Source organism: Bufo gargarizans, chromosome 3, assembly GCF_014858855.1.
Source record: "Bufo gargarizans isolate SCDJY-AF-19 chromosome 3, ASM1485885v1, whole genome shotgun sequence".
Classification (NCBI taxonomy): Eukaryota; Metazoa; Chordata; class Amphibia; order Anura; family Bufonidae; genus Bufo; species Bufo gargarizans.
In genome coordinates this window covers 190,721,540-190,748,836 of record NC_058082.1, presented here as the reverse complement: position 1 = coordinate 190,748,836, position 27,297 = coordinate 190,721,540, and the positions used below count along the sequence as shown (strand labels likewise).

The following is a 27,297-nucleotide window of genomic DNA, read 5'->3' as shown; positions in this document are numbered from 1 at the left end:
CCATAATTAAAACTGCGCGGAACTACTCTATCTTTTAGTTTTCCGGCACTGTAATGACGATCATGTTATCATAACTGATGAATATTGATTATTAAAGATTAACTGAGGTTTAAAGAGGACCTTTCATCGGTCCAAACATTGTGAACTAAGTATCATGATCTGTACAGCGGCGCCCCGGGATCTCACTGCATTTACTATTATGCCTGGGCGCCGCTCCGTTCTCCTGCTATGCCCTCCAGTATGTTCGGGGACTTGGTTGTAGTAGGAGGAGACTGCCCTTGTTCTCCTGGGCGTCTCCTTCTCCTAGGCTGTAGCGGTGGCCAATCGCAGCGCAGAGTTTACAGCCTGGGAGAAAAAAACTCAGAGTCTGTGAGCGCTGCGTTGCGATTGGCTAGCGCTACAGCCTGGGAGAAGACGACGCCCAGGAGAACAAGGGCAGACTCCGCCTACTATAACCAAGTCCCCGAACATACTGGAGGGCATAGCAGGAGAACGGAGCGGCGCCCAGGGATAATAGTAAGTGCAGTGAGATCCCTGGGCACCGCTGTATATATCATGATACTTAGTTCACAATGTTTGGACCGATGAAAGGTCCTCTTTAACTACATTGGTTGTAGAAACTGGAAGAGTAGGATGAATACCATGGTATTAGGTCAGTGCGCCTGAATTCCTTCTGCTGTGTCCATCATATCAAGTTTAAAAAAAAGTCACTGTTGAAGGCACGGACTAGCAAAGGCAAAATTTATTTCAACTGTACATAACAAATGCATTCTCTCCGACTTTGCTTTTTTAAATTTTTTTGAGAAAGCAAATACTTCAATGTCATACTGAACCACAATGTATATTTATACTGTACAATACAACATTCAGAAATCTGTATTTTAGTTTGTAGTCTTAAGAAGGCAATGTCCACCAGACATGGCTTTTCTCTTCTGTAGATGAGATGCACAGGGAATTTCTCACACCACTGAACACTGGATAATGTGCTTGGCCGCAGACACATAAACACTGAACATAGAGATGGGCACTATATAATGGTGAGAAATACAGTGCGACAGTTCATGTCATTGAGGTGGAAAGGACATTCACTAACCTCTAGATTTGGATCCAATGCCCTTGTTCATCATATATAGTTATGTACATGGATATATGTATATTTATATATGTATATATGTTACAGAATTGCATAAACAAAGTGTTCACGTGACTCACAAAAATAGAAACATTGACTATTTTGAAATAATTGTTATTTTACGTTATTGACGAAAAAAAAAAAAAAGGAAAAAAAACACTTCAGAACAGTTTAGAATACTTGATAATGCATTGATAATGGCAGAGAGGATAAAGGATGAGTTGAATCGGATACATATTCTTCAGGTACTTAAAAACAAAGCTGTTTAGACCTGAAATAAAGTTATTTTTTCAAAGCTCCATATCGAGCCAACAATGCACACAATGGTTGCCATGGCTATATCATGGGACATTTTATTTTATGCCTAAACAGCTCTATTGAGAGAATAAAGAAAAAAAGAACAGAAATACTCTTATAAAACAACGAAAACATAACTCAAATGTACCTTTTGACTCTGTTCACATCTGTGCTGCAAGCCTCTAATGGGGAATCCGTAGAGGGTTTGCTAACTTTATTCAAAATAGCATTTCATGCTGGTCTCCAAACAATGGACACCTTGATGGTCCACATTATTGGCCAATAGGACCTCCGATGAGAAATCTACACCATGGCTTTCATTATAAAACAAAGCCATAACACAGATATGAACAGAGTTTACATGGGCACCCTGTCCATACACCTAGGGCTACGACAGCATGGCAGAATTTGAGGCAGTAAAGTCCGTAGGGCATCTGTGGTGGCAGTAAAGTGATGGATATGGCTCTTTGTCATTTTTGGTTTTGTGCATCTGTTACAGAACAGAAACATAGGAATTTTAGAGCATTTGTGAACCTTCGTTATCTGCTGACCGAACTGGCTGACCCCTTCTCCCATCCCTATATGCAGACTTGACTTGGCTGAGAATTTGTGTGTTTGCATAAGGGAGAGGAGAAGAGGGTGCTGCCAGACATCTCCGGCAGTGCCTTAAATCCCATAAGAATAAAAGATCAGTCATGTTGAAATCGAAAACACCTGAAACCTCTTTCTGCCGTCAGGGGTAAGGGCCCCTTTACATTGCTCAATTGAGCAGAAGATTGCCAGGAAGGAAATGTTCCTTCCTGACAATCGCCTGTTCGTCAGTGAAGGAGACAGCTGCATTTACATGCAGCGATCTCCTCCACAGTATGGGAAGAAATGATCTCTAATGCCATTGCTCGTCCACATACAGAATCATGGTTTGCTGGCAGCAGAGTGCTTTAAACAGGATGATCTATTGCTATAAAGTGATGATTTAGGTGACCGCACATACCATCCTATTACCTGATGAAGAAACGACACCTTTACACTGGCAGATTATCATTAACGAGCATTCCTACAAACGCTTGTTAGCGCTAATCTGCCCGATGTTCAGGCAGTGTAAAGGGGCCTTCAGTCGGAACACCACCATACACATTAGGTGGTCAGATGATGTTCCTATAATATGTATGGCCTCCTTTAGGGTGGAATCTCCGTGCCCTTCCAGTTGTTTTCATGGCAGTCAGTCTGTTTTTTTTTGGGCCACAGCCAGGAGTGGATTCAAAAAGAATTGGAAATACACTCACTGACAAAAATACATCATTACATTTGATTCCAATAACTCCTTCATGGTGCATTATTTTTTCTCAATAAATGTACAAAAGGAAGTATTTATAGGTCTCCATTTATGGATTTGGCTAAAAAAAAAAAAAAATGCTTGTGCATTTAGAGTATAATTCTACAGGCAATTTTAAAAGTTGCATTTGATTCTCCTCCAGATCAGAGGTCTGGTTGACATTTTCAATGTGCTCTTTCAATCAAGAAAAAAAGCTAAGTGAATAAGGTTACAAAAAATACTACTCACATGCCATAGTAATATACTCTGCAGTACCTGAGGCATACTGGTTTATAACCACAGCAGGTATCAATAGGTCACATTTTAGTCTCAGTCAAGACTTGACCACAAGTTAGTGGTTTTTAAGGCTGAAGATGAAGGTTTCTATAGAAGCAGTTGCTAAAACTAATTGCGGTATTTGAAATAAAAGCCCCAACTTTAGTGTTTTATTGTGGCAGCCTTGCCAAGATGTTGCCACTGTAACAACGTGTAAAATCCCTGAGGAAGACAATGAGGACAGGGAGACCTCAGGCATGGTTATCTGGAAAACATATGGAAATGGCTCTTCTCCGAAAAGAAGAAAGCAGTCTCAATTGTGCAGTTTACATAAGTGGTTTTTTTTTTTTTTGTTAGGCAACTGTCTTCCTTCACAAGTCATCTTGGTCAAGAAGGTTAACAAATATCATCCATACAGTATGGACATTTTCTGAAAGGAAATTGTGAATTACATGGTACCTATTTATATGGCAGAAACCTTGGAAGAGAACTATATGTATATTTGTCACCAAGCTAGATTAAATAATTTTTTTTAACTAATCCAAGTGTATCTGAAATCTAACATTTAGGCAAGTTTCACAGAGGAGGGACCTGCACCTATCAGACATTTATGGCATATGGTGCCATAAGAGTTTGAGATGGGAAAAGCAGTTTGAAGAGGACTTGTCAGCTCTCCTGAGCTGTCCCCCATGAAACAACAATTTTAGTTATTTCTTGGTATCTCATGGGCCATACAAGTATTTGTTAAACCAGACATCAAAGGTGATTGGCATGGGTTTATAATGCTTAATACTGTGTGAAGATCTGATACCACAAGGTATAGGCAAACACCATGCATCTGGAAAGGAGTAGGAGCCCATTAAATATACTATATATCATATACAGAGAGGAACAGAAGTATTTGAACACCCTGCGATTTTGCAAGTTCTCCCACTTAGAAATCATGGAGGGGTCTGAAATACACATTGTAGGTGCGTTCCCACTCAGACAGAATTATTATTTTTTTAAATCAGGAAATCACATTGTATGATTTTTAAAGAATGTATTTGTCTTGCACTGCTGAACATAAGTATTTGAACACCTGAGAAAATCGGTGTTAATATTTGGTACAGAAGCCTCGGTTTGCAATTAGAGGTCAAACGTTTCCTGTAGTTCCTGACCAGGTTTTCACACACTGCAACAGGGATTTTGGCCCACTCCTCCACACAGATCTCCTCTAGATCTGTCAGGTTTCGGGGCTGTCGCTGAGCAACACAGAGTTTCAGCTCCCTCCAAAAATGTTTTATTGGATTTAGGTCTGGAGACTGGCTAGGCCACTCCAGAACCTTGATCAGCTTCTTACGAAGCCACTCCTTGGTTATCCTGGCTGTGTGCTTTGGGTCGTTGTCATGTTGGAAGACCCATCCACGAACCATCTTCAATGCTCTGACTGAGGGAAGAAGGTTGTTCCTCAAAATCTCACAATAAATGGCCCAATTCATCCTCTCCCTAAAGGGAACCTGTCAGCAGGATTTTGTGTATAGAGCAGTGGACATGGGCTGCTAGATGGCCGCTAGCATATCTGCAATACCCAATCCCCATAGCTCTGTGTGTTTTTTTTGTGTGGAGAAAAATCCAAATTTGATACATATGCAAAGTAACCACAGAAGAGTCCTGTCCCCGAGATGAGTCATGGACAGGACTCATCTCAAGTTAATTTGCATATGTATCAAATCAGTTTTTTTACACAATAAAAGCACACAGAGCTATGGGGACTGGGTATCGTGGATGTGCTAGCGGCCATCTAGCAACCCATGTCCTCAGCTCTATACACAAAATCCCGGTGACAGGTTCCCTTTAATACAGTGCAGTCGTCCTGTCCCCTTTGCAGAAAAGAACCCCAAAAGCATGAGGTTAACACCCCCATGCTTCAAAGTAGGGATGGTATTCTTGGGATGCAATTCATCCTTCTTTTTCCTCCAAACATGACAAGTGAAGTTTAGACCAAATAGTTCTACTTTGGTCTCCTCTGACCACATGACTTTCTCCCATGCCTCCTCTGGATCAGCCAGATGGTCATTGGCAAACTTTAGACGGGCCTGGACATGTGACGACTTGAGCAGGGAACCCTTCCGTGCAATGCATGATTTGAAACCATGATGGCGTAGTGTTCTACCGACAGTGACCTTTGAAACTGGGGTCCCAGATTCTTCATGTCATTGACCAGCTCCTCCCTTGTAGTTCTGGGCTGATTCCTCACCTTTCTTATCATCAGTGATACCCCACGAGGTGAGATCTTGCATGGAGCCCCAGTCCGAGGGAGACTGGCAGTCGTCTTTAGCCTCTTCCATTTTCTAACAATTGCTCCAACAGTTGATCTATTTTCACCAAGCTGCTTGGTAATTGTCCCGTAGCCCTTTCCAGCTTTGTGGAGGTCCACAATTTTGTCTCTGGTGTCTTTTGACAGATCTTTGGCCCATGGTAGTAGTTGGCGTCTGACGGACTGACTGACTGGGGTGGACAGGTGTCTTTAAAGAGCTCAGACAGGTGATACCAAGTTAGATTAATGAGTGGAGTAGAGGTGGACTTTTTAAAAGGCACAGTAACAGGTCTTTGAGAGCCAGAATTCTGTTTCTCAGGTGTTCAAATACTTATGTTCAGCAGTGCAAGACAAATAAATTCTTTAAAAAATCATACAATGTGATTTCCTAATTTTTATTTATTTATTCTGTCTCTGAGTGGGAACGCACCTACAATGCGAGTTTCAGACCCCTCCATGATTTCTAAGTGGGAGAACTTGCAAAATCGCAGGGTGTTCAAATACTTCTGTTCCCCACTGTAAATACAGCTTATTGAAGAGTGTGATGTTAACTGACTGCATTTTTAAATACTTACAAGCCTCATGAACATAATTCTCCACACAGTTAGTTACTTGTGGACCTGACCTCTCATAAGATCATTCTCTAGACAAAGACTGAGAATATTTATAGAGCAGACGAGAAATCACAGGTGCCTGATGCAGCTCAGCATGGTGGTTCAGGCAAAGGAGGCATTATGTGACAATGGCGTTATCACCTACCTGGTTTATAGGAAATTAGTGGACTAATAATTTAACTGTCAGGAAAAGGCGTGGAGAAAATCTCCACACCGATCCAATTAAAAGGTGCTACAAAAAGACATTTGCCAAGACATTTTTAGGCTGACAAAAGAAGAGTGGCTCATTAAATGGCACATTATACAGCTGGGGTGCACAACCGGGGGCCACATACGGCCATGCACACCATTCTGTGCTGCCCCCAACCATCTGTTAGCAGACATGTATGTTTATGTCTTGAGGCTGTTCACATGTATCTTTCATGTATTTCTCCCATGAGATGGGAGTACTATAAGTATAACTAGACATTTAAAATATATACTGTATGTTCAATATGCCATAAATACAGTATTTCAGTTAGTAATACCTCTAAGTTTTAATTTCAGACCTTGAAATTGGTTCAGGCTGACAATGTGGCCCCCAACCAAAAAAGGTTGTGCACCCCTGTTATACTGTGTACAGATTGCCAAATTAAATACCCTCATCAGCCTCAAGGGTGATGTGTCATTCTTCCACACATGACCAATGAGGCCACCGTTTGCCTGCAGTGTTCTCATACCCAAGAACCACCACATACGAGAACAACCCACTACTTTTGATCCGATGGGAGCTGCAGCACTGGAACAAAGGGTGTTTTAAAAGATGAGTGGGTGATATTTTTTCACCCAGTCCTGCGGTTGTCATTTATACCTTTAAGTGTTGATAATGCCATTGGGTGTGGGGCAAAAATAATTCTAATATGCTTTGTAAACGAGATTATGTGGGGGCGCAATTTCAGAACTTGTGGAAATCACATTCGTGTTAAAAGTCGTATATACAGAACACTAAAACAATACAAATAAGGAAAAATGGTGCACTCCTTAAGAGCCATTGATTAGGATTTGCTATGGAACGTCCATTTTTGCAACTATTTAAAATTCTGCAAGAATTTTGGTAACAAGGATATTATTAATCAGGACTGCGCAAAATTAAAGTTTTATGTACTGAACAATCAAAAAAAATTGCAAGGGTGCACAAAGCCTTTAAGAGAAGACTAAATGTTGAAATAAGGAATGCAAGGGAACAGTAGATAATGTTGCCCATTCTGTCGGTCTACAGGATTTTTTTTTCACGCTCCTAAAAAACCCTTACAAAAATCCTGCAGCACAAACAGCAGTAAATTTCCTGCTGCTTTGTCCCATTTTCAGCGAGAGGCCTTACAAACGGAGGGTGGGCTAAATATTTGTGTACTACTGCAGAGAGAGCAGAAGAGGTAGGTTTCTGCTGCAGTTATCTTACAGCCAGACATAGGACAGTGAGGAGGGGGTAATGGTTGACAGTAGAAGTCAACATGTAGCTACATTGCCATCTTTTACTGATACTCCAATCTCATCAGGAGCTAGATCCACAAATTCTGCTGGCTGCTTGTTTAATGGGTTCTGCAGTATTTTTTAAACTGATGATCTATCCTCTGGACACCCGGGTCCTCTGCCGATCAGCTGTTTGAGAAGGCAGCTACGCTGGCAGTAGTGCCGCGGCCTTCTCACTGTTTACTGCAGGCCCAGTGATGTCACGACTAGTATCACTGGCCTGGGCGGGGCTAAGCTCTATTCACTTGAATGGAGATTAGCCCCGCCCAGGCAATTGATACTAGTCGTGATGTCACTGGGCCCGCTGCCTTGTCAAACAGCTGATCGGCAGGGGTACCGGGTGTCGGACCCCTGCCAATCAGATGCTGATGATCTATCCAAAGGATAGATCATCAGTAAAAAAAAAAAACTGCAGAACCCCTTTAACTCTTGGGCTGCTAAAGTGACAATTCACTGCAGTTTCTTGCCGTATCAGCATCAGTACAGAAAATCCTAGCTACTGTGAATTCAAGGAGTTGTACAGTAGGATATAACTACATGAGACAGGTGTATTGCCTAGTGTAAAGACTACATTTTCTACTTACCGTAACTACAGCAGGAATATCGGACTGGTACTAGAAAATAGGGAACCGCATCAAATATTGCCTTGAACTATCAAGGTGTGCTATTCCAAATATGTTTCTCCTATAAGAAGCCAGCCAACAACACCGAAGTGTTGTAGACTGAACTGCATATCACATCATAGAAAAGAGCCCAAAAATAAGTTGGCCAATTCCCCACAGCATTTCTCAAAATGCTATATACAGTCCCAGACTCCATACAATCATACATGGCTGTATAGTGTCCCCCAGCCGTCACCTGTCATGCTGCACATGGTGGTGCTGCATCCTTTGGCTGTTCCTGGGTACCTGTAATTCTATGCAGGCGCTGAAAAGCAAGTGGATGCGTCTAATGAATGCACAGATACAGGGAATTGCTGCCTATGTCTGCGTATGCACCGGATTGATCCACTTGCTGTCCGGCGCCTGCACAGAATTACAGGTACAGAGGAATAGCCAAAGGAAGTGTCGGCACCGTCTTGCAGCCCGTGGACACGAAGAATGACAAGCAAGTATGTTTTCTCCACTGACATCAGGGCAGCTGGGGGCCTTCATTAGGACAACTGGGGGGACAGTATACAGTCAGGTATTCATGACTGTACATGGCATTTTGGGAAATGCCATGGGAAATTGGCCGACCCCTTTAATCATGAGTTATGGTATTAAAGGGGAGACAATGCACTGCATTTCACACTATACGGAGTGTATGCATATAAAGCCATTCACAGGTCCTACTAATTCTTGTATGTACCAGAAGTTCTCACCATTTGTAGCTCGGTCAAATACAACAAGTGGCATTGAGCCGCATTAAGAAATTTCAGTGTTAAAAATGTTAAGTGGCAGTGGTGTTGCGCAAGGTACAGTTTAATAGCGCTTGCTTTAGCGCGAAATGCCCGTTAAATATATGAACCTAACCCAGGAGCTGGCTCCCGTGACATACTTGCTAGGCTGGCGCCAACTGAACCTGGTGTCACTGGTGCACAACAGTAGCTGGCAACATCTAAGAAGTCACATGAAAGGGGCCAGAGAGCACCGATAGGTAACACTGATCTGTACAGTAGGAAGAATAAATTCTGTAATATAGATGAGTAGCAGCTTCTGTATGATACTATATGGAAAAAAATATTCCACCCCATCACATTTCATATCGATAGAATATGCCATAAACGTACAAGGTGGGAAGGCCTCTTTGATAACGTTATATGTATGATGAACAATAAAGTAATAGCCTTAAGAACATAACACAAAAGAAAATAATTTAAATACTGTAAAATACATACAGGCACATTAAAATAGAACACAAACAAACAGTGACCATAGCAAATGCTGGCAAGTTGGGCATCGAGTTCTTCAATTACCATCAAGTTTCATGTGCTACATTGCCTTCCACATGTGGGTTGTGCAAATGCCCTTTCTGCCAGTCATGTGCTATGCTGCAGAGACTTCCCTCACAGCTATCTCACTTCAATAACTAACTTAAGAGTTATTTCTATACAAAATTATATATTCACAAAGTTCCTCACAAATCTGTTTCAGATTAAATTACAAAAAAAAAAACACATAAAATTATCACTTTAAAAGAAACATCAAAGACAGAATACTGCCAAAGTTTAAAAAAAAAAATCCTCACAATCTCTTACATAAAACTAAGCTAGGAACTTACTGCAAGCATTTCAAGAATGTGAGGTATATTACCAATATACATTTCACCTTCATGAATAGTTGGTTTTTTTCCACCCCCGGCAAACTACCTCAATTCTTATAATAATCACATTAAAGACAGAGAACACAAGTAAACATCTAAGAAAAAGTAGGTTGTGGTACAAGCATTTTGTTAAGAAAAAAAGTTTAGAAGTGCATTAGTTCTGGTGAGAGATATATGAGCAACAGCTCTTACGAGAAGTAGACCCCATTCTGTAACTATGGGCTGTCCATATACTGTCATAGTCAGAGTCTTCGGAGAGGTCTGAAGGCTCCAAACGTGAAAGACTACTGCGACGACCCAAGGAGTCTAGACTTGATTGGTCATCATCAGCCAAGACGTGATTATGCATCAGGTCAGTGCCTTGCCATGCTAAGGATGATGTATGAAATGAAATGGCAATGGTGGGAGGCAAAGATGGAAGGAATGAACAAAGGGAGGAGAAGGAAAAGAACAGGAAAAGCCACAACCAAAATCATAACATGAAACAAAACAAAAAGCAAAAAAAGGGTGATGGGAAGAGAGGGAAAAAAAAATATTGTTAAAAAGGAGACCAAAGCTTTGCAGATTTCATTAGTTACTCGTTCAAGAGATAAGACTGTTCAGCCAAAAGTAGATACAACTACTGTTAGGTGCATCTGCATCTAGCGGGCCTACAGTAACTACTTATGAAATGCATTCTGTCTAGGGACCGGTCTACTGGACTGCAAGGATTTAAAGCACAATACAGTGATGGATAGAACAAATTAGAAATGGCACAGGGTTATAAAAGAGAGCAGAAGATCGATCAACAAAGTGTTAAGGTGTTCAAAAAGGATTCTAGTGTATTAACGTGTCCATTTAGATTTTATACCCTTAACTGGTTGACTTAATTACAGAAATTTTAAAGGGTATTCACATAACATTAAGAGTGGTGGGGGCCTGACTACTGGGACCTTTGTTGGTCTGAAGCACAAAGGAACACAGTGCCAACTGGCATTTCTCCAGCACAGAGGAACTCACTGGCAACGCAATAAACCTCCATTCAAGTCAACAGAACTGTGTAGTTCCCGACACAATGCATAGCGGGGGAAACCATAGAAGATGCTACAGCACTTAAAAGGGTAGCCCAGACATACTTTCTTGCAAATGCATGTTGGGTAGTTCCCCTCTGACCATTGCGTGGTTGCCTCAGCAACAGTCTCCGCATGCTCAAGGTCAGATCGGGTACGAAAGTCTGACTGGATAACCCCTTCACTCAAGGATCAGTGTGAGTACATGGTGTAGCATTCCCATTGATCAGTAAGTGATAGCATACCATAATGATATGCCAGTACTTTTCTTAAGTAGAACCCTTTTTTGTGCTTGATCGTATACCTATGTTGTGGATCTAGCGTCATCATTGACATAGGACACAGTAACTAAGTAGGTTTAGCGATAGCATAGCTAACTCCAATGTATAGGCAAATCTCTAAAAAATATTTCTGTATTGTGGGTTAAAAAGTGAGATATAGGTCAGTGCACACTACATGGGGGAAAAAGTTATTTCGTATACAACTACTGTGTAACCATATCAGAGGCAATGTAACAGGCTGGAAGAAATAATTAAGCCGTTAAGGAAGGTGCAGAGGCATAACACATGAAGATAGATAGCAAAATGGAAAGGCTTGATATAAACATGATTGCTTTAGATTTGGCCTTGATAAAATTGTTTCAGAAAAAATTATATATCATCTGCAAAGCATATGGGAAAAGCTGCTTGGTTGTGATATATAAGCAAATCAGCAGGAAATAGTAACAGAAAAGAGAGTTTTCTGTTAACTGCAAAGTCATGAAGAACGTGGCTGGAAATCTGTTGATCCTTAAGACAGATATCCCTGCTTACCTGCTGCATAACAGTACAGAAAAGCAAACACATCCAACCTACCAGCCATGAAAAATAAAAACATGCCTTTAAAATACTGACTGAAGAATGTAGGGCTATAATTTACCACGGCGGTAGCAAAGAAAAATCACAGAGAAGATTAGTAGACTACTAGTCAGCGGCTACCTCGCATGCTGTGAGAGCATTTAAAGGGTAATACAGCTGTAACTAGTCTAATGCTGAAAATCTAACAGGTTGTGTTCACACATTTGGTCATACCACATTTTCGACAAAGCTGCGTAAAATATGTGATTACACTTACCGGTAATCTTTTTTTCCCTGAGCCTATGACCGCACCCTTGGATAGTGTCTGCCCCCTCCTCAGGACAGGAAACAGAAACCACAACCACTTTAAAAAGAGGGACCAACCCACTACATGCCAGTACTATTACAAGAACTAAGGATACACAAACATCTTATAACAATAACAACTTTGCTATACACTTATTTATAATTTTTTTAAATATATTTATTTTTATTAGGAAAGGGAATTAAGTGAGTGCCGTCATAGGCTCAAGGAAAAAAGATTACCGGTAAGTGTAAACACATATTTCCCCCCTCACCTATGACAGCACCCTTGGATCTATAGGCAAGATTAGATTAGGGCAGGACAACTGCCTGAAGGACTTTTCGTCCAAATACTAGACCCTCATTAGAGAGTTACTGAAGCCTGTAATGTTTGAAAAACGTGCGAGGAGAACTCCAGGTGGCAGCTCTACAAATTTGGGCCCCAAATCCCGTAGGCGGGAGAACTCCCTTGGAGGAATACACTAAATGAATAGCCTGTTTTATCCACCTGGCTATAGTCTGGGAGGAAGCGGCCAAACCCCTTCTCTTGCCCTGAAAGAGAGGAAGATCTCCAAGGTTGAGTGATCTCTAGGTACTGTAATATAGACACCTCCTAACATCTAGACAGTGGAATTCTGACTCCTTCCTATTTTTTGAAGAGGCACAGAATGAAGGCAAGATGATGTCCTGAGAACAATGATAGGAAGAAGACACCTTTGGTAAAAATGAAGGATTTGGCGAAATTATCACTCGAGCCTCCAAAATATTTGAGATTTCGGCCTTTTCTATTGAAAAGCCGTATTTACTCACTCTCCTAGCTGATTTTTAGTGTTATAGCCTTTATGGAGATCTCCTTAATGGGTTCAAAGGGATCTGACGTAAGGGCAGAAAGTACCAGATTTAGATCCCATGGTGGAATTTTTACTCTATGGACTGGAACTTTTAAACTGCCGTTATAAATCTTTTTATCCAAGGGTGCTCAGCCAGCTTGAACTCAAAAAGAGCACTTAAGGCCAAAATCTGTACCTTTAAAGTACTAGGCCGAAGCTTCCTCCTCCAGCCTTCTTGTAGAAAATCTAACACTATAGGTAAACCTGGTGCTTCAAGTACATTTATCGGTTTACTTGCGAATATACAAAAGGCCCTCCAAACACGCAAGTAGATCTTGGACGTGACTCTCTTGCGACTTGCCAATAGTGTTGACTACCTCCTTCGATAAACCTTTCTTCCTTAAAATCTGCCTTTCAAAAGCCAGGCAGTCAAATGAAGATTCTCTACCTCTGGGTGAAGGATGGCACCCTGGAAAACTGGAAGAACCCAAGGGGAGGCAACTGACATTCTGCAGAGCCAGGAAAACCAAACCCTCCACTCCTCCTTTATATTCTTTAGGACTCTTGGCAATAACTTCAATTGCGGAAATGCATAAAGGAGTCCCTCTCTCCAGGATTGAGCTAGAGCATCCACAGCTGTTTGATGCTCTTCTGGAAAAAGAGAGAAGAACCTCTTTACCTTCCTGTTGACCCTGGTGGCAAAGAGGTCTATCACTGGAAGACCCCATAAGGCAACTATCTTGCTGAATATCTGCTGGTTTAAAGACCATTCTCCTTGACAAAGATGACGGCGACTTAAGAAGTCTGCTACATTGTCCCTTTCTCTCAGATGTACTGCAGAAATTGACAAAAAAAGAGAATCCTCTGCCAGACAAAAAAAAAAAATCTTTTGACGGAGGGACATTAGAATCAGGGATCTGGTACCTCCCTGTCTGTTGATGTACGGTATGCCACGGCAGTCATGTTGTCTGAATACATTTTTACATTCCTTATTATTTGAAGACTCTCCTTCAAGGCTATCCAGATGGTGATTAGCTCCCTGAAATTGTGAGATTGGGACTGAATCTCTTGATCCCATGATGCCTGAAGAAGGAGAGATTCTATATGGGCCCCCCAACCGTAAGGACCTGCATCTGTGATCAGGAGTAAGACATCTTGTCTCTGCCATGGAACTCCCCCCTGCAGGTTCGATAGATTAATCCACCACTCCAGCGAGGAGAGTGTCTGGGGTGATAAACGAATCTCTGAGTCCGGAGACAAAGGCCTCCTGTCCCAGACTTCCAGAATCTGCAGTTAGAGGGTTCTCGAGTGGAAATGGGCCCACTCCACCCCCGGAATGGCAGCTGTCAGGAGCCCCCAAACTGACATGGCTTCTCTTAGGGAAACAGACTGATGAGAAAACAGGTACTGAGCTCTGGATCTGATCAAACAGGCTTTGTGAAGGGGAAGTAGGCACATCTGTGACATGGAGTCTAGGATCATCCCTAGAAAGGTGCACACCTGACTTGGAATTAAACTGGACTTTTCTATGTTTAGATCCCACCCTAACTTGTCCAATACTTCCCTGATCAAATCTGCTCCTCTAGCTGCGTGAATGTCAGAGAGAAGGAGAAAGTCATCCAGATATGGAATAACTACTAAATCCTTTTCTCTCAAATGGGCCATCATCTCTGCTATAATCTTTGTAAATACCCTGTGGGCCTGCGACAACCCAAAGAGGAGCGCCCGAAATTACACATGTAGGATCCTGTCCGCCAACTGAATTGCTATCCTTAGGTACTTTGATGACTGTGATGTATAGGGACATGGTAGTAGGCATCCCTGAGATCTAGGGACGCCATAAAACAGTTTGGAAACAGATTTAAAATCACTGACTTGATTGTTTCCATATGAACTCTTTCGTACACTAGATACTGGTTCAGAAGTTTAAAATGTATTAATGTACAGTAGGAGCCGTCGGCTTTTTTTTTTTTTTTTTTTTTTTTTTTTACAAAAAAGAGAGTTGACTAAAACCCTTTTGTTCTTTCTTGTACTGGGACTTCCAACAGAACATTCTTTTCTAATAGGGAAGATGCCTCTGAAACTATGGCCGCCTTTTTCTGGTGGCAAAAAAAAAGGCGGCCATCTCTAAGGATGGAGATTATCCATGGGCTGTTTGATATCTCTTGCCAATGTTCTGCGAAGTGAGAAAGCCGACCTCCCACCGGGGCACTGGCATCATTATGGCTGCTTTTTTGAGGCCTCTGCTCCGGAAAAAAGATATCCTTTGGACCTTCTGGTAGTACCTGAAGTTTGCCCAGACACCTCCTTTCTCCTATAACTACCCCTATTAGGCTGAGAACGGAAAGGTTTTTTAGGAGGTTACCGACTAGTGGAAGGGAACCCTTTCTTTCTGTTTGAGGACTTCTCAAGCAAATCGTCCAAGAAAGGCCCAAACTTCAAATTCACCCTGACATGGAATGGCGCATAGTTTGGCCTTGGAGGTATAATCTCACTTCCAATCCTTCAACCAAAGGGCTCTACGTGCTGAGTTAGATAGGGCGGAAGCTCTAGCAGAAAATTTTAACGAGTCAGCCAACGCCAGGAAATCAATGGCATAAAAAATAGTGGGAAAAGAAGAAAGCAGTTGCTCTCTAGGGGTTCCCTCCTTTATATGATTCTCTAAATCCTTCACCCACATTTTTAGGGATCTAGCCACAGAAGTGTCCGCAATGGCAGGTCTAAAAGCTCCCGCTGTAGCTTCCCAGCTCTTTTTTAAAATAAATTTCCGCCCTTCTATCCATGGGATCCTTTAGGGAACCTGTGTCTTCAAAGGGAAGAGCCGCTTTCTTGGAAATTTTGGCAACTGGGGCACCCAGTTTTCGGGCCCTATCCCAACAAGCATATACTTCCTCATCAAATGGGTATTTATGTTTAATGGAAGAGGGAATGATTTTTTTTTTTATCTGGCTTACTCCATTCCCTATTGATAACAGCAGCAATATTTTCATGCACATCAAAGCCCTTCATCTTTCTTGGACCCAGGCCTTCAAACATGGAGTCTCGTACAGATTGTCTAACCCCATGGTGGCTCTGACATTGTTGAGCAGAGAGCTAATATTCTCGGCCTGAAAAAGCGGTCTTCCCGCTACATGATCAAAGGATACATCGGATGACAGTCTTTCTCCAATCCTGACAGTAATTCTTGATTGCTGGAGGGGGAACAGGGGCGGCTGCAGAGGTGCTGGGGCGACCCTCCAAGAGGCTGTTAACCGACTCCTTCACTGACTCCTTAACTTCATACCGGATCATCTGTTTTAGACTGGTCATGAGAGACTGGGCCTCATCATCTAATAACTTGCTTACACAGGCTTGACAGATAGGCTTCCCCCAGCCAGAGGGTAACTTTTTCTTACACATAGCACACCCTCCATCTTTAGATCTGCAGACCCTTCTATTCACCACTCTTACCCCACCATAGTACTGAAGATTCATTGGTGGTTTCAGTGGGATCTGCGCGCCGTGTCTGCTCCATGGTCACACACTGTAGCAGCAGAAATGGAGAAACAGACTGCTAGCTTCCTCTCCCACTAGCAATATGAGCTGGCTGTACTTAAACTCTGCCGGGCGCACGCCAGCTCCCCCCACTTCCGGTCTGCAGCATCACGCTTCCTCCTACTGCCGAAACCGGAAGTGCGTCAAACGCTGGCAGCCGAACATGCAAACCTCCCGAACCGAGAAGGGACCAGAGCGGGAGGAAGAGCCAGAGGTTCAGGCTCTGCAGCGGCTCCCTCATAAAACTTACGCCGCCGGGTAGGCCCTCCTCATAATTCTATAAACGGGGCGCCCGCAACTCTCTTGCTCATCGTGGCTGTGCTATCCAACCCTGTCCCTTAGGACAGGAAACAGAACTGGCGTGTAGGGGGTTGGTCCCTCCTTTTAAAGTGGTTGTGGTTCCTGTTTCCTGTCCTGAGTGCTGTCATAGGTGAGGGGGGGGGGGGAAATGGTAATACCACAATGTATGAACATAGTGTTACATGGTTTCAGTAGTAGAAATGGACCAAATTTTTCACTTTGCAGAAAAACGTTGCATCAAAATATAAACTAATCACTGCTATAAAATCTGACAAAAAAAAATCTAAAATAGCCCAAAAAAGTATAACCCTTAAGAGAGGAGTTTAGTTGGCACTTACTCATTTATATTCCTAACAATGGCAACAGGCATTATAGTTAAACAAAAAAAAAAAACACAAAAAAAAAACAAACAGCACCTTGTGCTTAGAAAAATTATATATAGGCACTCCAACAAGTATACTTACAGTTATTCATCTTCATTCAGTGGACAGTAACAAATACAACAAACCAATAGGAACATTCAGTAATTGGCATTTACAAAAATAACAAAAAAAAAAACAAACAAAAAAAGCTTTAAATCAAGATAACAAAATTACAACAAAACGGTACATGACAGAAAAAACAGCACTTACTGGAATTTAATGTTTGACGCGTTTTGGCACTTGTACAGTAGGCCTCAATAACTTTTAAAATCTGTGCATCTTCTTCTAGTGCTGCTGTGCCTGAAAAATAAAAAAAATATATGTTTTAAAGAGAAATGTAACATTGGTTTAGAGTAAAATTAGTTCTATGGGTAACTGCCTTGTCCAAGACAGTTGTGCTTAAAAGAATCATCAGCTTGGTTCGCACATCTTTAGGGCAATCCTCCTCCAAAACAGAAAATAAGCATTAACATGTATTACTATGCATTCCATGACTAATAACCAATTTATATGCCGGGGTATACATGTAATACCGCCTGCCAATAATAATAAGAAAAAAATTCAACTAGTAAAAATCATGTGTCAGCTTTTTCCCAAAACATACTTTTTCTCAGTGCAAACTCTTCATCTGATGGTTTTCTTTCTGGCTTGCGCTTGGGAAGTAATTTTTTCATAGTTTTGGGGCTCTTACTAAGATCCTGTTAACCAAAAATATAAAAATTTGGTTACTCGCAAGAAAGTGAATTTATTAAAGACTAACAATCCCATTCAATAGACATTAACTTTTCTGGTAAACACACAAAGGAAAAAACTCATAAAACTGGTGTCTGTGTTTGTCAGTAGATTGCGGTAATTTGACAGAAGGTTGAAGTTTTAGGTCCATGATTGTGGAACTAAAGTGGCGGCCAGAATCTTAAATAATGGTAAGAGGCATGGAAAGGTATTAAATCTAATAAAAGTTATACTCCCTGTTCTAAACCTCCTGTCATCTTTTTAACTGCTGCAATGACACCCTGTATACCACATGTGACTGCTGCGGCCAATAATTGGCCTCAGCTGTATATGGCATGGGATCTCGGAGGTAGGCTGCAGTGGCGTTGTGTGGTTTGCAGGCGCATCATGGCTGCAGTCATGTAAACAAACCCCAGCCATAAGGATCAGAGAGGTGGTGTTGAAACGGAGGAGGTTTTGATCGGTGAGAATACTGTAAATTATTTTAATATCTTCCCTGTCTTATCTTTTTTTAATCTCTGCCAACCTCTGTAACTGGAATATTAACCCTTTAAAACATAAAGATAACCTGTCAATTCTCCTGACTTGTCTGTTTTAGCAAATACTTGTATTCCCTATGAAATAAGTATTTGGGATCATCTTTTCTTTCATCTGATTTGTGCTGTTATTTTATTATTCCTCCTGCAAGTTTATTAATTAACTTATTAAAAAAAGCAAGTCAAAGGGGTGTGTGTCCTTGCCAGCACTGATTGAGAGATTACGTAAAGACCCGTCCCCTTGTGAATTTACTCATAAATCTCAGGGAGAAATAAAAGAGGAAAGGCACAATGCAGAATTCTAAGAAAATGTCTCCAGAATTAATATATTATAAAGCGGAGAATAAGATTATTGAATAAACCCTAAATGTCAGAGGAGTTGACAGGTCCTCCCCTTCTGGCTTAGTGAATCCCTCTCCAGTGATATGCCGTCGTGACCAATTCAAGAGTTGGCTAAAGGAAGAAAGTGTGAGAACCCAACTTATGCTGCAGCAATCCCTTTCCAAGCAGAGACTGCATATTTACAAGTGATGGCTTCACACAGCTTACTGAGCACAACGCTGTCAATTGTACAGTATAGCAGCTTTTTTTTTGGTATTGCAGCCCAGGCACATTCACTTCAATGGGATTGAGCTGCACCTAGGTCATGTGACCGATGAATGAGACTGGCCTAGGAAGAGGCTGCAGCGATCACCTGAGCACTGCAATCTCTTCAAACAGCTGATTGGCAGGGATAGGCCATCAATATCAAAACCCTTTTAAAGGCCATACATAAAACATATTAATAGGTCTGTCTCATGCGTTCTTAGGCAAGTGAAGACTCCAAGTGGTAGACGAGCACAAAAGGTAGTGTGTCTAATATGGAACAAATACATTAAATTACAGCTATTTAGGAATAAAGGCAGGAGACATGTGGAGTGAGGATCCTAAAGGGGAGGGGACTTGACACCTTTTGTTTACCATATATGGAAAACAATTTGTCATAGAGGGAACAGACCACTAATAAGGTGCTAAAGCATAGTGTGCAGATCTGCTCTACATGCCATGCTAAGAGGACACAGAGGGGCCTACCCCTTACCTTAAGAATACAAGACATCCTCTAATAAAGAGTGAAAAAAAAGCAAAAACAAAGTAATGAGCAATATGCTGGCCAGGCAGAATTAAAAGCAGTTCCTGAAAGGAAATGTTCTTTATATCACATATTTGACTTGCATTCAATCATGATGAATTATCTGAATATCTAAAAGAGCTTATAAAAAAGGTCGATGTTTACAATGGACTCACTAAAACATAAAAAAGGTGCCATGTCCTTACAGTACAAACTCAACATTTCCTTTACCTCTTTGTAACACAGTGCTGCAGAAGGTCGAAGAGGAGGAGCAGGACGCAAGCAACTCAAGCTCCATGGCTTTGACGTTTTAGGTGGCTCTAATGGGCTCCAATTGATGCTGTGTGGTGCCCCGTGGTGTGAAAGGTGCGGTAGTGTGTGATATGCAGGTGTGTGAGGTGCTGGCTTGCAGTCCGAATGCTTGCTTGAAGGCGTCACCGGGTGTGAAGGAAGCTGGAGACAAAATAAAACATATATTATATGCCACCAACAATGTTAAGGCCGTTTACCACAGGAATGTTCTCGAAGGCAAAAACATTGCTATAGGCAACAAAGGCAGTTTTTATTTTAGACAATATTAATAAATCTGCCACAGACAATCACAGCACAGTTTTCATTTTACCAGATCAGTTTAAAAAATGAAACCTTAGCTCTGATTAGTTGCCTACAATAAAAAAAAGGCCCTTCTTCTACGGAAATTATTTAGTTGACAATTTGCTTGTACAGATGTTTAAAAGGATTCTCCGGGAATGATTTAAAACGGCCACCAGCAACACATTGCTCTACAATAGATGGTAATGATGTGATCCTGCCTATAATAGGCCATAATTGCTGAGCAGCCTGACAGGAAAACTCTCCAACATGTAGTATATGCATAAGGCAGAGCATACTGTGGAGTAAGGACCCACCTCCTCACCCCCATTGGCAGCTCTGCAAGTGGAGGCAATAAGTCCTGCTCAATTTCTAGGACAGGCTACTGATGGAGGGGGTGTGGGGCCTCATTACACAACGCATTGCTCTACAATAGATAGTAATGATGTGATCCTGCCTATAATATGCCACACTGGCTGAGCAGCCTGACAGGAAAACTCTTCAACATGTAGTATATGCAAGTGCCAGAGTGTAGTGTATAGAGAGGGCTCACCCCCCTAGGCAGATCTGCAAGTGGAGGCAACCAATCCTGCTCATATTCTAGGACAGGTTGCAGGCAGCCATTTTAAATCATTTCCGGAGAAGCCCTTTAATCCACTGGTATTTTATGATATTTCTTAAGATTTCACACTTATTTACTGAATCCATCACGTCACAATAACGTCTACATTAAATAATAAGCTCCAATCAGCTTCACACTATGAAATGCATTCACCGTCAGAACTTTAACTATTATGAAAATCAACTTTTATTGACAGGATATGTAAATGTAACCTTTACCTATGAATTAACATTCTTTTCAGACAATAATGTAAAATGTTGACGTTTGGCCAGAAATGTATTAACTGAAGGAAAATAAAAGTATTTGTAAAGCTGTGGAATGCAATTCAAGGAAACCACAAGCCGCACTTTTTGCAGGGAATATTAATTTAAAGCTCATAGAATTCATCCAAAATAACACTAGCAGGACTATAATGCTTTGTTTAAGCAGAAACTAGATACAGCATGTGGAAATTATTAAACAGTTTAAAAAGGCAACCTGCTTGCAAATTGGATGGTTAGAATCATAGAATCAGAAGTTTGCCTTAAAAACGAGATTTTTGTATAACTTACCAGTAAAATCTCTTTCTCGCTCTTTCCTTGGGGGACACAGAAGACCTTGGGGTATAGCTCATCTCCATAGGAGGCGTGACACTAAGTGAAAGCTGTTAAGCCCCTCCTCCATCAGCTATACCCTCAGCCTGGAGAGTGAGACTGCCAGTTGCGTGTCCAAGCAGTGAGAAAAGGCAAAGTCCAACAAGGAACCAACAAGCCAACTACCCAACGGGTAACAAAAACTCGGAAACTGTACAGAGAAAAACAATGAATGGGTGGGTGCTGTGTCCCCCAAGGAAAGAGCGAGAAAGAGATTTTACTGGTAAGTTATACAAAAATCTCGTTTTCTCGCCCAGTTTCCTTGGGGGACACAGAAGACCTTGGGACGTTCAAAAGCAGTCCAAAAGGGGGAGGGACCACAGCACCAAGGTGAAGCACCCGAAAGGCATCAATGAACCGCCGCCCGCAAACCCAGGCGGGGCAGGCAGCATCTGCCAAAGTCAGAGTATGCACCCTGTAGAACTTGTCAAGGCGTGCAAGGTAGACCCGTGGCCGCCTTGCCCAAATGCATGGCCGAAGCCCAATGCCTCCGGCCCAGGAGGCACCGACCGCTCTGGTGAAATGAACGGTGACACCAAGACAGAATCCTGCCCTAGGTGCGGAAACCTCAGCAATAGCCAATCTGAGCAAGCGGAGGACAACCACCCTGGAGTCCGTCAACCCTATGCACAGACCTCCTGGAAACCCAAGAGGCCGAACATCTACAAGAGTCGGAGATCTCCAAGTAAAAAAAAAAAAAAAAAACGGCAAGGCCCAAACAACGTCCAAATAGGTGAGGTGTTGAAGCGAAAGGCAAACACCACCTTCAGAAGGAAGGAAGGAAGGAACGAAGAAAAACGGGATGTAGAACAGCCCTGTCCTGGAAAAGACAGAAGGCTCGTAACAAAAAAAGGGCCATTCCGGCACCCATCAGAGACACGACTGATACAGAAACCAACTGTACCGGACAGAAGGGGTAGAGAGAACCTCTGTAACGGCCCCAAGGACAAGATTGGAGCGCCGAGAGCTCAGTATATAGTCCCAGGGCGGTACCGAAGGACAGTACAGAGGAACCAAAGAGCCACTCCGAGGAAGAAGGTCTTGGCAGGCCCAGAGGGCCGGGAACGCTGGAAGAGGAAGAACAGCGCCGACACTTGACACCCCAAGTAAACGACAGAACCATGGGGAGAGAAATTCAGAGTGGGGAATGCACAGCTTCCCACAGAACCCCATACAAAAAACCCTAAGCCTTACGACAGATCCTGGACGAAACACAGCCAGGAGTGGACAGTAGCGAACCCGCTGGAGTCGCCTGGCAAGCGGGCGAAAACCCAATGTGATCAGGCGCAGACCAGTAACACGGGCAGAAGGGTCGACAAAACTAGCCCCGTCGGCCCTCGAACAACGTTGTCCCGTATCCACCCGAGTGGGGGAGCAGAGGACAGATGGAAAGAACCCAAAGGATCCGCCAGATACCAGGAGAAGACAGGCAAAAGTCCATGCTGATGTAACCACGTTGTACAGCCCCGGTGTGGGAGATCAAAGGACAATCTGGATCGAAAAAGGTAGTCCCCCCAAGTTATCAAGAAGGCAAGTCTACAGCAGGACCATGCAATCTGCACTCAGCGGGAGGACAGCACGCGGTAGACTCGGTAAATAGGCACACAGCTAATACAGCCAGTGTGAACCAGGGAGACAGCACGAGGCCAAAAGGAACACCGGAACCATCCACATGAACAACCATGCTCTCCCCAGAGGGGAGGACAGTGAAAGAACAGCCTCTGAAGTCCGGCGGGAAGCCACATCGGAGTGATCCGTACCGAGCGGGAGCCAAACAAAGCCGGCGAGATAAGGCAGTGGAGACAGAGGCCGGCATAACACCCTCCAACCGAAAGGAGGAGGGGTGGGCAACAGGGAAGCCATAGGCCAGCTGAAAAGCAGAACCCGCTACACTGAGAGACGCCCGGTCCACCGCCTCGCAGAAGGCGAATACCTTGGAGAACCCAAGGCGGAGGTCCTCCGGACCTGGGTAATCGAGCACCCAAGAGAAGTTGGGTGACCTTCCAGAGAATAGCAGCCCGAACCTGGCAGCAGATCAGACAGAAGCGCAGAGGCGCCAAGAGGAAGGACGCATACCACACTGCATCCGAAGAGGAGGAAATTGCAGCAGGCAAGGGAATCGCAGTCCTGCACGAGCCAACGAAGAATTCGAGAGGCGCTGCAGACAACAGCACTCTCGAGCATGTGACCACTAGCGCAGGGGAACAATGCCGCGGGAGGACGAATGGGTACGTATCTAGGGACCACGAACACACCCCGGGCGGAAGGGCCACGAAAGGAATGAGTACCACCCAGCTAGGTGCAGTAGCGAACAAGTAGAGCCCGTCTACTTATAAAAAAGGTATATACCTTGAATACATTGGGCATTCATCTGCTGTTTGTTGGACACCACCTCAGGCCCACACAGTTGGACCGAATGAGCTCTTTAGAGAATAGTGCAAGGCTTGCTGGAAGCACCATATCCCAAGAGAAAAAAGTACATCTCAGGATAAAGGGGGGCATACGGACGAGTAGCCCCGTAAGCAGTGAGAAGGCCAACCCACCTATGGGAGGAGAAGGCATACACGGCCCAAACAACGGATAGAGCGCACAAGAAAGTCCGCCCACTGCAAAAAATAGTCACTCAGCGAAGAATCAGCCAGAGTCCAACCGTAACAATGGAAGTGCAAAGTGCAACCCGAAAGGTAGTCATGCACAAGACTAGTACGGCATGCGATGGAACGCAAACAGTCCGCCCAGAAAAGGGGGAAAATGTACCTGGCAACCACTGCAGAGGCCTGCCCAAAAAAAGGGGGGGATGCCAAGGCCAGTACCTACTCCGGAAAGGTAGGGCATACCATACTCCGCCCAGAAGGGGGCCATGACCATGGCCGCACATATCCAGCAGAACGCAGGAAGGTCCACTTTAGTGAAAGGGGGCATGCACAGGTTATTCTATCATTAAGTGATTGTGCAAAAATCCACCCAACACCGAATGTCGTGAGAGTGCACCACTCCGCCAATGAAGGGGGACGTGTACCAGTCCAGCACAGCATAAACAAGGACAGCCGTGGATCGTGTGAGCGTGCAAAATGCCGCCCATGGAATAATGGGGGGTCATGCACAAGACCAGCACCGTATCCAATGGAAGTGCCAGCATTCCACCCAAGTTAGAGGGCATGCTCATGACCGGCAACACATCCAGTGAGTGCAGTATTCCGCCCAGAAATGGGGGTCATGCACATGGCCAGCCACGCATCCAGTGAGAGCGCCGCCATGGATGAGAGTGCACGTATGTCGCCTGAGGAAAGGAGACATGTCCATGGCCGGCAGCGAATCCAGTGAGAGTGCGGCACACCGCCCACGGAAGGGGGGGGGGGGTGGTCATGCAGATGGCCTGCAACGGATCCAGTGAGAGTGCAGTGTACCTATGAAAGGGGTTCACGCACACGGCCGGCACCGTATCCGGTGAAAATGCAGTATTCCGCCTATGGAAGGTTTCATGCACATGGCCGGCAGCGAATCCAGTGTTCCGCCTATGGAAGGGGAACGTGCACATGGCCGGCACCGTAACCGGGGAAAGTGCAGTATACCTCCTTATCCGGGGAGAGTGCAGTATACCTCTCATGGAAGGGGTTCATGCACATGGCCAGCACCGTATCCGGTAAGAGTGCAATATTCCACCTATGGAAGGGTTCATGCACATAGCCGGAAGCGAATCCAGTGAGTGCAGCGTCCCGCCTGTGGAAGGGGGTCGTGCATATGGCCAACACAGCATCCGGCGAGAGTGCAGCAGTCCGCCTAGAAAAGGGGGATCATGCACGAGGCCAGGCCGCAGCCAGGGAGAGTGCAGTATTCCGCCTAGGAAGGAGGGTCATGCACCTGCAGCCACCAGAACTGGAGTGGGTGACGAAGTCTGGTCAGAAAAAAATAAAAAATCTGCATGCACTTGGCCAGCGCCGAATCCCGGGAGAGGGCAAGAAAAAACGCCTGGGAGGCGCCGCGGCCGGGGAACACGACACACCGCCTAAGAGAGGGGGGCATGCATACAGACAGCAGTACTGAATGATGAGGCTGCCGCGTCCTGCGCAGCCCACAAGTCCAGTTATTTAAAACAAAATAATAGTATTTTTTTTTTTTTTTTATTATTATTTTTATTATCATTATTATTTATTTATTAATATTACAGCCTCCCTGAGGCAGAAAGGGGGCCACCATACAGGGGCACAGGCCCTCAGGAGCCGGCCAGTACCCAAAGGGTTAACAGGCATCTGGCCTGGGGGCGGCGCAGCGAACCCCTGGGGGTGGGGGAACCTCCAGGCGGGAAGAATCCGCGCCTGGAGAGTTCCCGCCCCCCCCCAGAGGCCAGAATGTTGCGGCCTAGTAGGCCGTGAAGCCGGGGCCTAAATTTTAGCGTCGCCCGGCTGACCGGGGCCGCAAGTATTTAAAGTATCGGCCGGGCCTAAGCCGGCCGCGGGAGCCCCCGTACCGGTCGCGGGTGCCCAACCCGAGCGCCGGAAGTGCGCAGCAGGCCGCGAAGCCTGAACAAACTATGCAGCGCCCCGGCCGGCCGGAATGCACCGACGGCCGGCCGGGACCTGTTGGAACACAGCGCTATCCAATGCCGGCTGCGGGAGCTCACCCGGCAGCCGGGAGAATCAGGGACCCGAGAGGAGCGTGGAGGTGCGGCCCAGTAGGCCGCGATGTCTGGGCCCAAAGTTGCGGCGTCCGGCCAACCGGACGGATGGTCGGCCGGCCTAGTTAGAGCATAGTGCGCACATGCAATGCAGACCGCGGGTGCCCACCCCGCGGCCCGGAAGAGTCAGGGGCCCGAGGAAGGAGCACTGGATGGTGCGGGCCAGCAGGCCGCGAAGCCTGGACTAAATTTTGGCGGCGCCCAGGATTACCCATGCCGTCAGGAGCGGCAGCAGGTCCTGAGCAGCGCACCGGTAAGCGCCCCCTCTTTGCGCGCGTCCTGCACCAGTGGTATGATCTATGGCGGGGAAGAGAGGGAGCAGATTGCCGCCTTGCGGCACCCCAGAGACCACCCTAGGTCCAGCAGGGCCACCCTATAGCCACTCTGCTATAAGAGACAAACATTTTAAATCTGTCTTTGGTAAAGCAATGGGTAATGCCTAAACCTTGCACCTCTCCGCTCTCGGATAGGCTACCAGTATCAGTCACGCAGGAGACCGGGGAGGGAGGGGACGTAGGGCTGGAGAAGCCACTCTCTCACCACAGATGTCTTCACCCTCGGTCCGTTCCAGCAGGGTCGCCCCTTCAGCTACTGGCACCGTAGTGGCAGGACGCTGGAAGAGGGGCTTGGCGTGCGGGCGACCCTTGCGCTGGCGGGATGCAGGGGAGCTGGGCTGCCCTGGTCCACCTTGCCTTCTGTGGGGGAGGCAGCAGTGCGGATGACCGGCACTGGCGCAGCTCAACCCCGGGAGAAACAGAGAGGTCTAGTGCGTCTCTGTTGTCCCGTATTCTGGAACAAAAAGAAAAGAAAAAGTAAAAATCAAAAATTTTAAAACAACAAAGGAGAAAACAGCCCTGCAGTAGCAGGGAGTGTCTTGCCTCCTTGGACACTAAGCAAAAAACTGGCAGTCTCACTCTCCAGGCTGAGGGTATAGCTGATGGAGGAGGGGCTTAACAGCTTTCACTTAGTGTCACGCCTCCTATGGAGATGAGCTATACCCCAAGGTCTTCTGTGTCCCCCAAGGAAACTGGGCGAGAAATGGGAAATTGTGACCAGCAAAGACAGGTCTGCTATAATCTTGCGGGTGGTAATCTGGTATAACTGGTATCTGTCAGTAGTGATAGTGCACTCTCTCAGTGCGCACCATGTTCCCTCAGCAGCACAGGGGAGAAGGAAGCAGTCCCTCCCTACCCCCCTATGCTGCCGCAGCCACCATTGAGAGGAGAGAAGGGGAGGGACTGTGGCCACTGTGCCACCAATGAAAATAATTAACGTTTAATACAGATACAGGAGGCGGGTACCGGCGGCAGAATCACATAGCTGGCACCAGGCCTCTATGACAGGGAGCTGCGATCAGCGACAGGTAAACCCTCTGATCGCAGCT

General features: G+C 44.8%; 1 protein-coding gene across 5 annotated transcripts in view; it reads right to left on the bottom strand.

The window, feature by feature from the left end:
* Positions 1–27,297, bottom strand: part of ARHGEF7 (Rho guanine nucleotide exchange factor 7) — a 156,179-nt gene that overhangs the window by 9,078 nt on the left and 119,804 nt on the right. For 2 of the 5 annotated variants that reach the window (XM_044284876.1, XM_044284877.1), the window contains 3 exons: positions 19,625–19,846; positions 17,622–17,715; positions 17,228–17,317 (listed from right to left, as the gene is read on the bottom strand). In XM_044284876.1, coding sequence (XP_044140811.1) covers positions 17,228–17,317; positions 17,622–17,715; positions 19,625–19,846 — 406 coding nt within the window. Of the gene's footprint in view, positions 1–657; positions 1,920–9,935; positions 10,113–17,059; positions 17,070–17,227; positions 17,318–17,621; positions 17,716–19,624; positions 19,847–27,297 lie in introns of those variants that run through there. The other 3 variants (XM_044284878.1, XM_044284879.1, XM_044284880.1) reach the window with 3 other exon arrangements.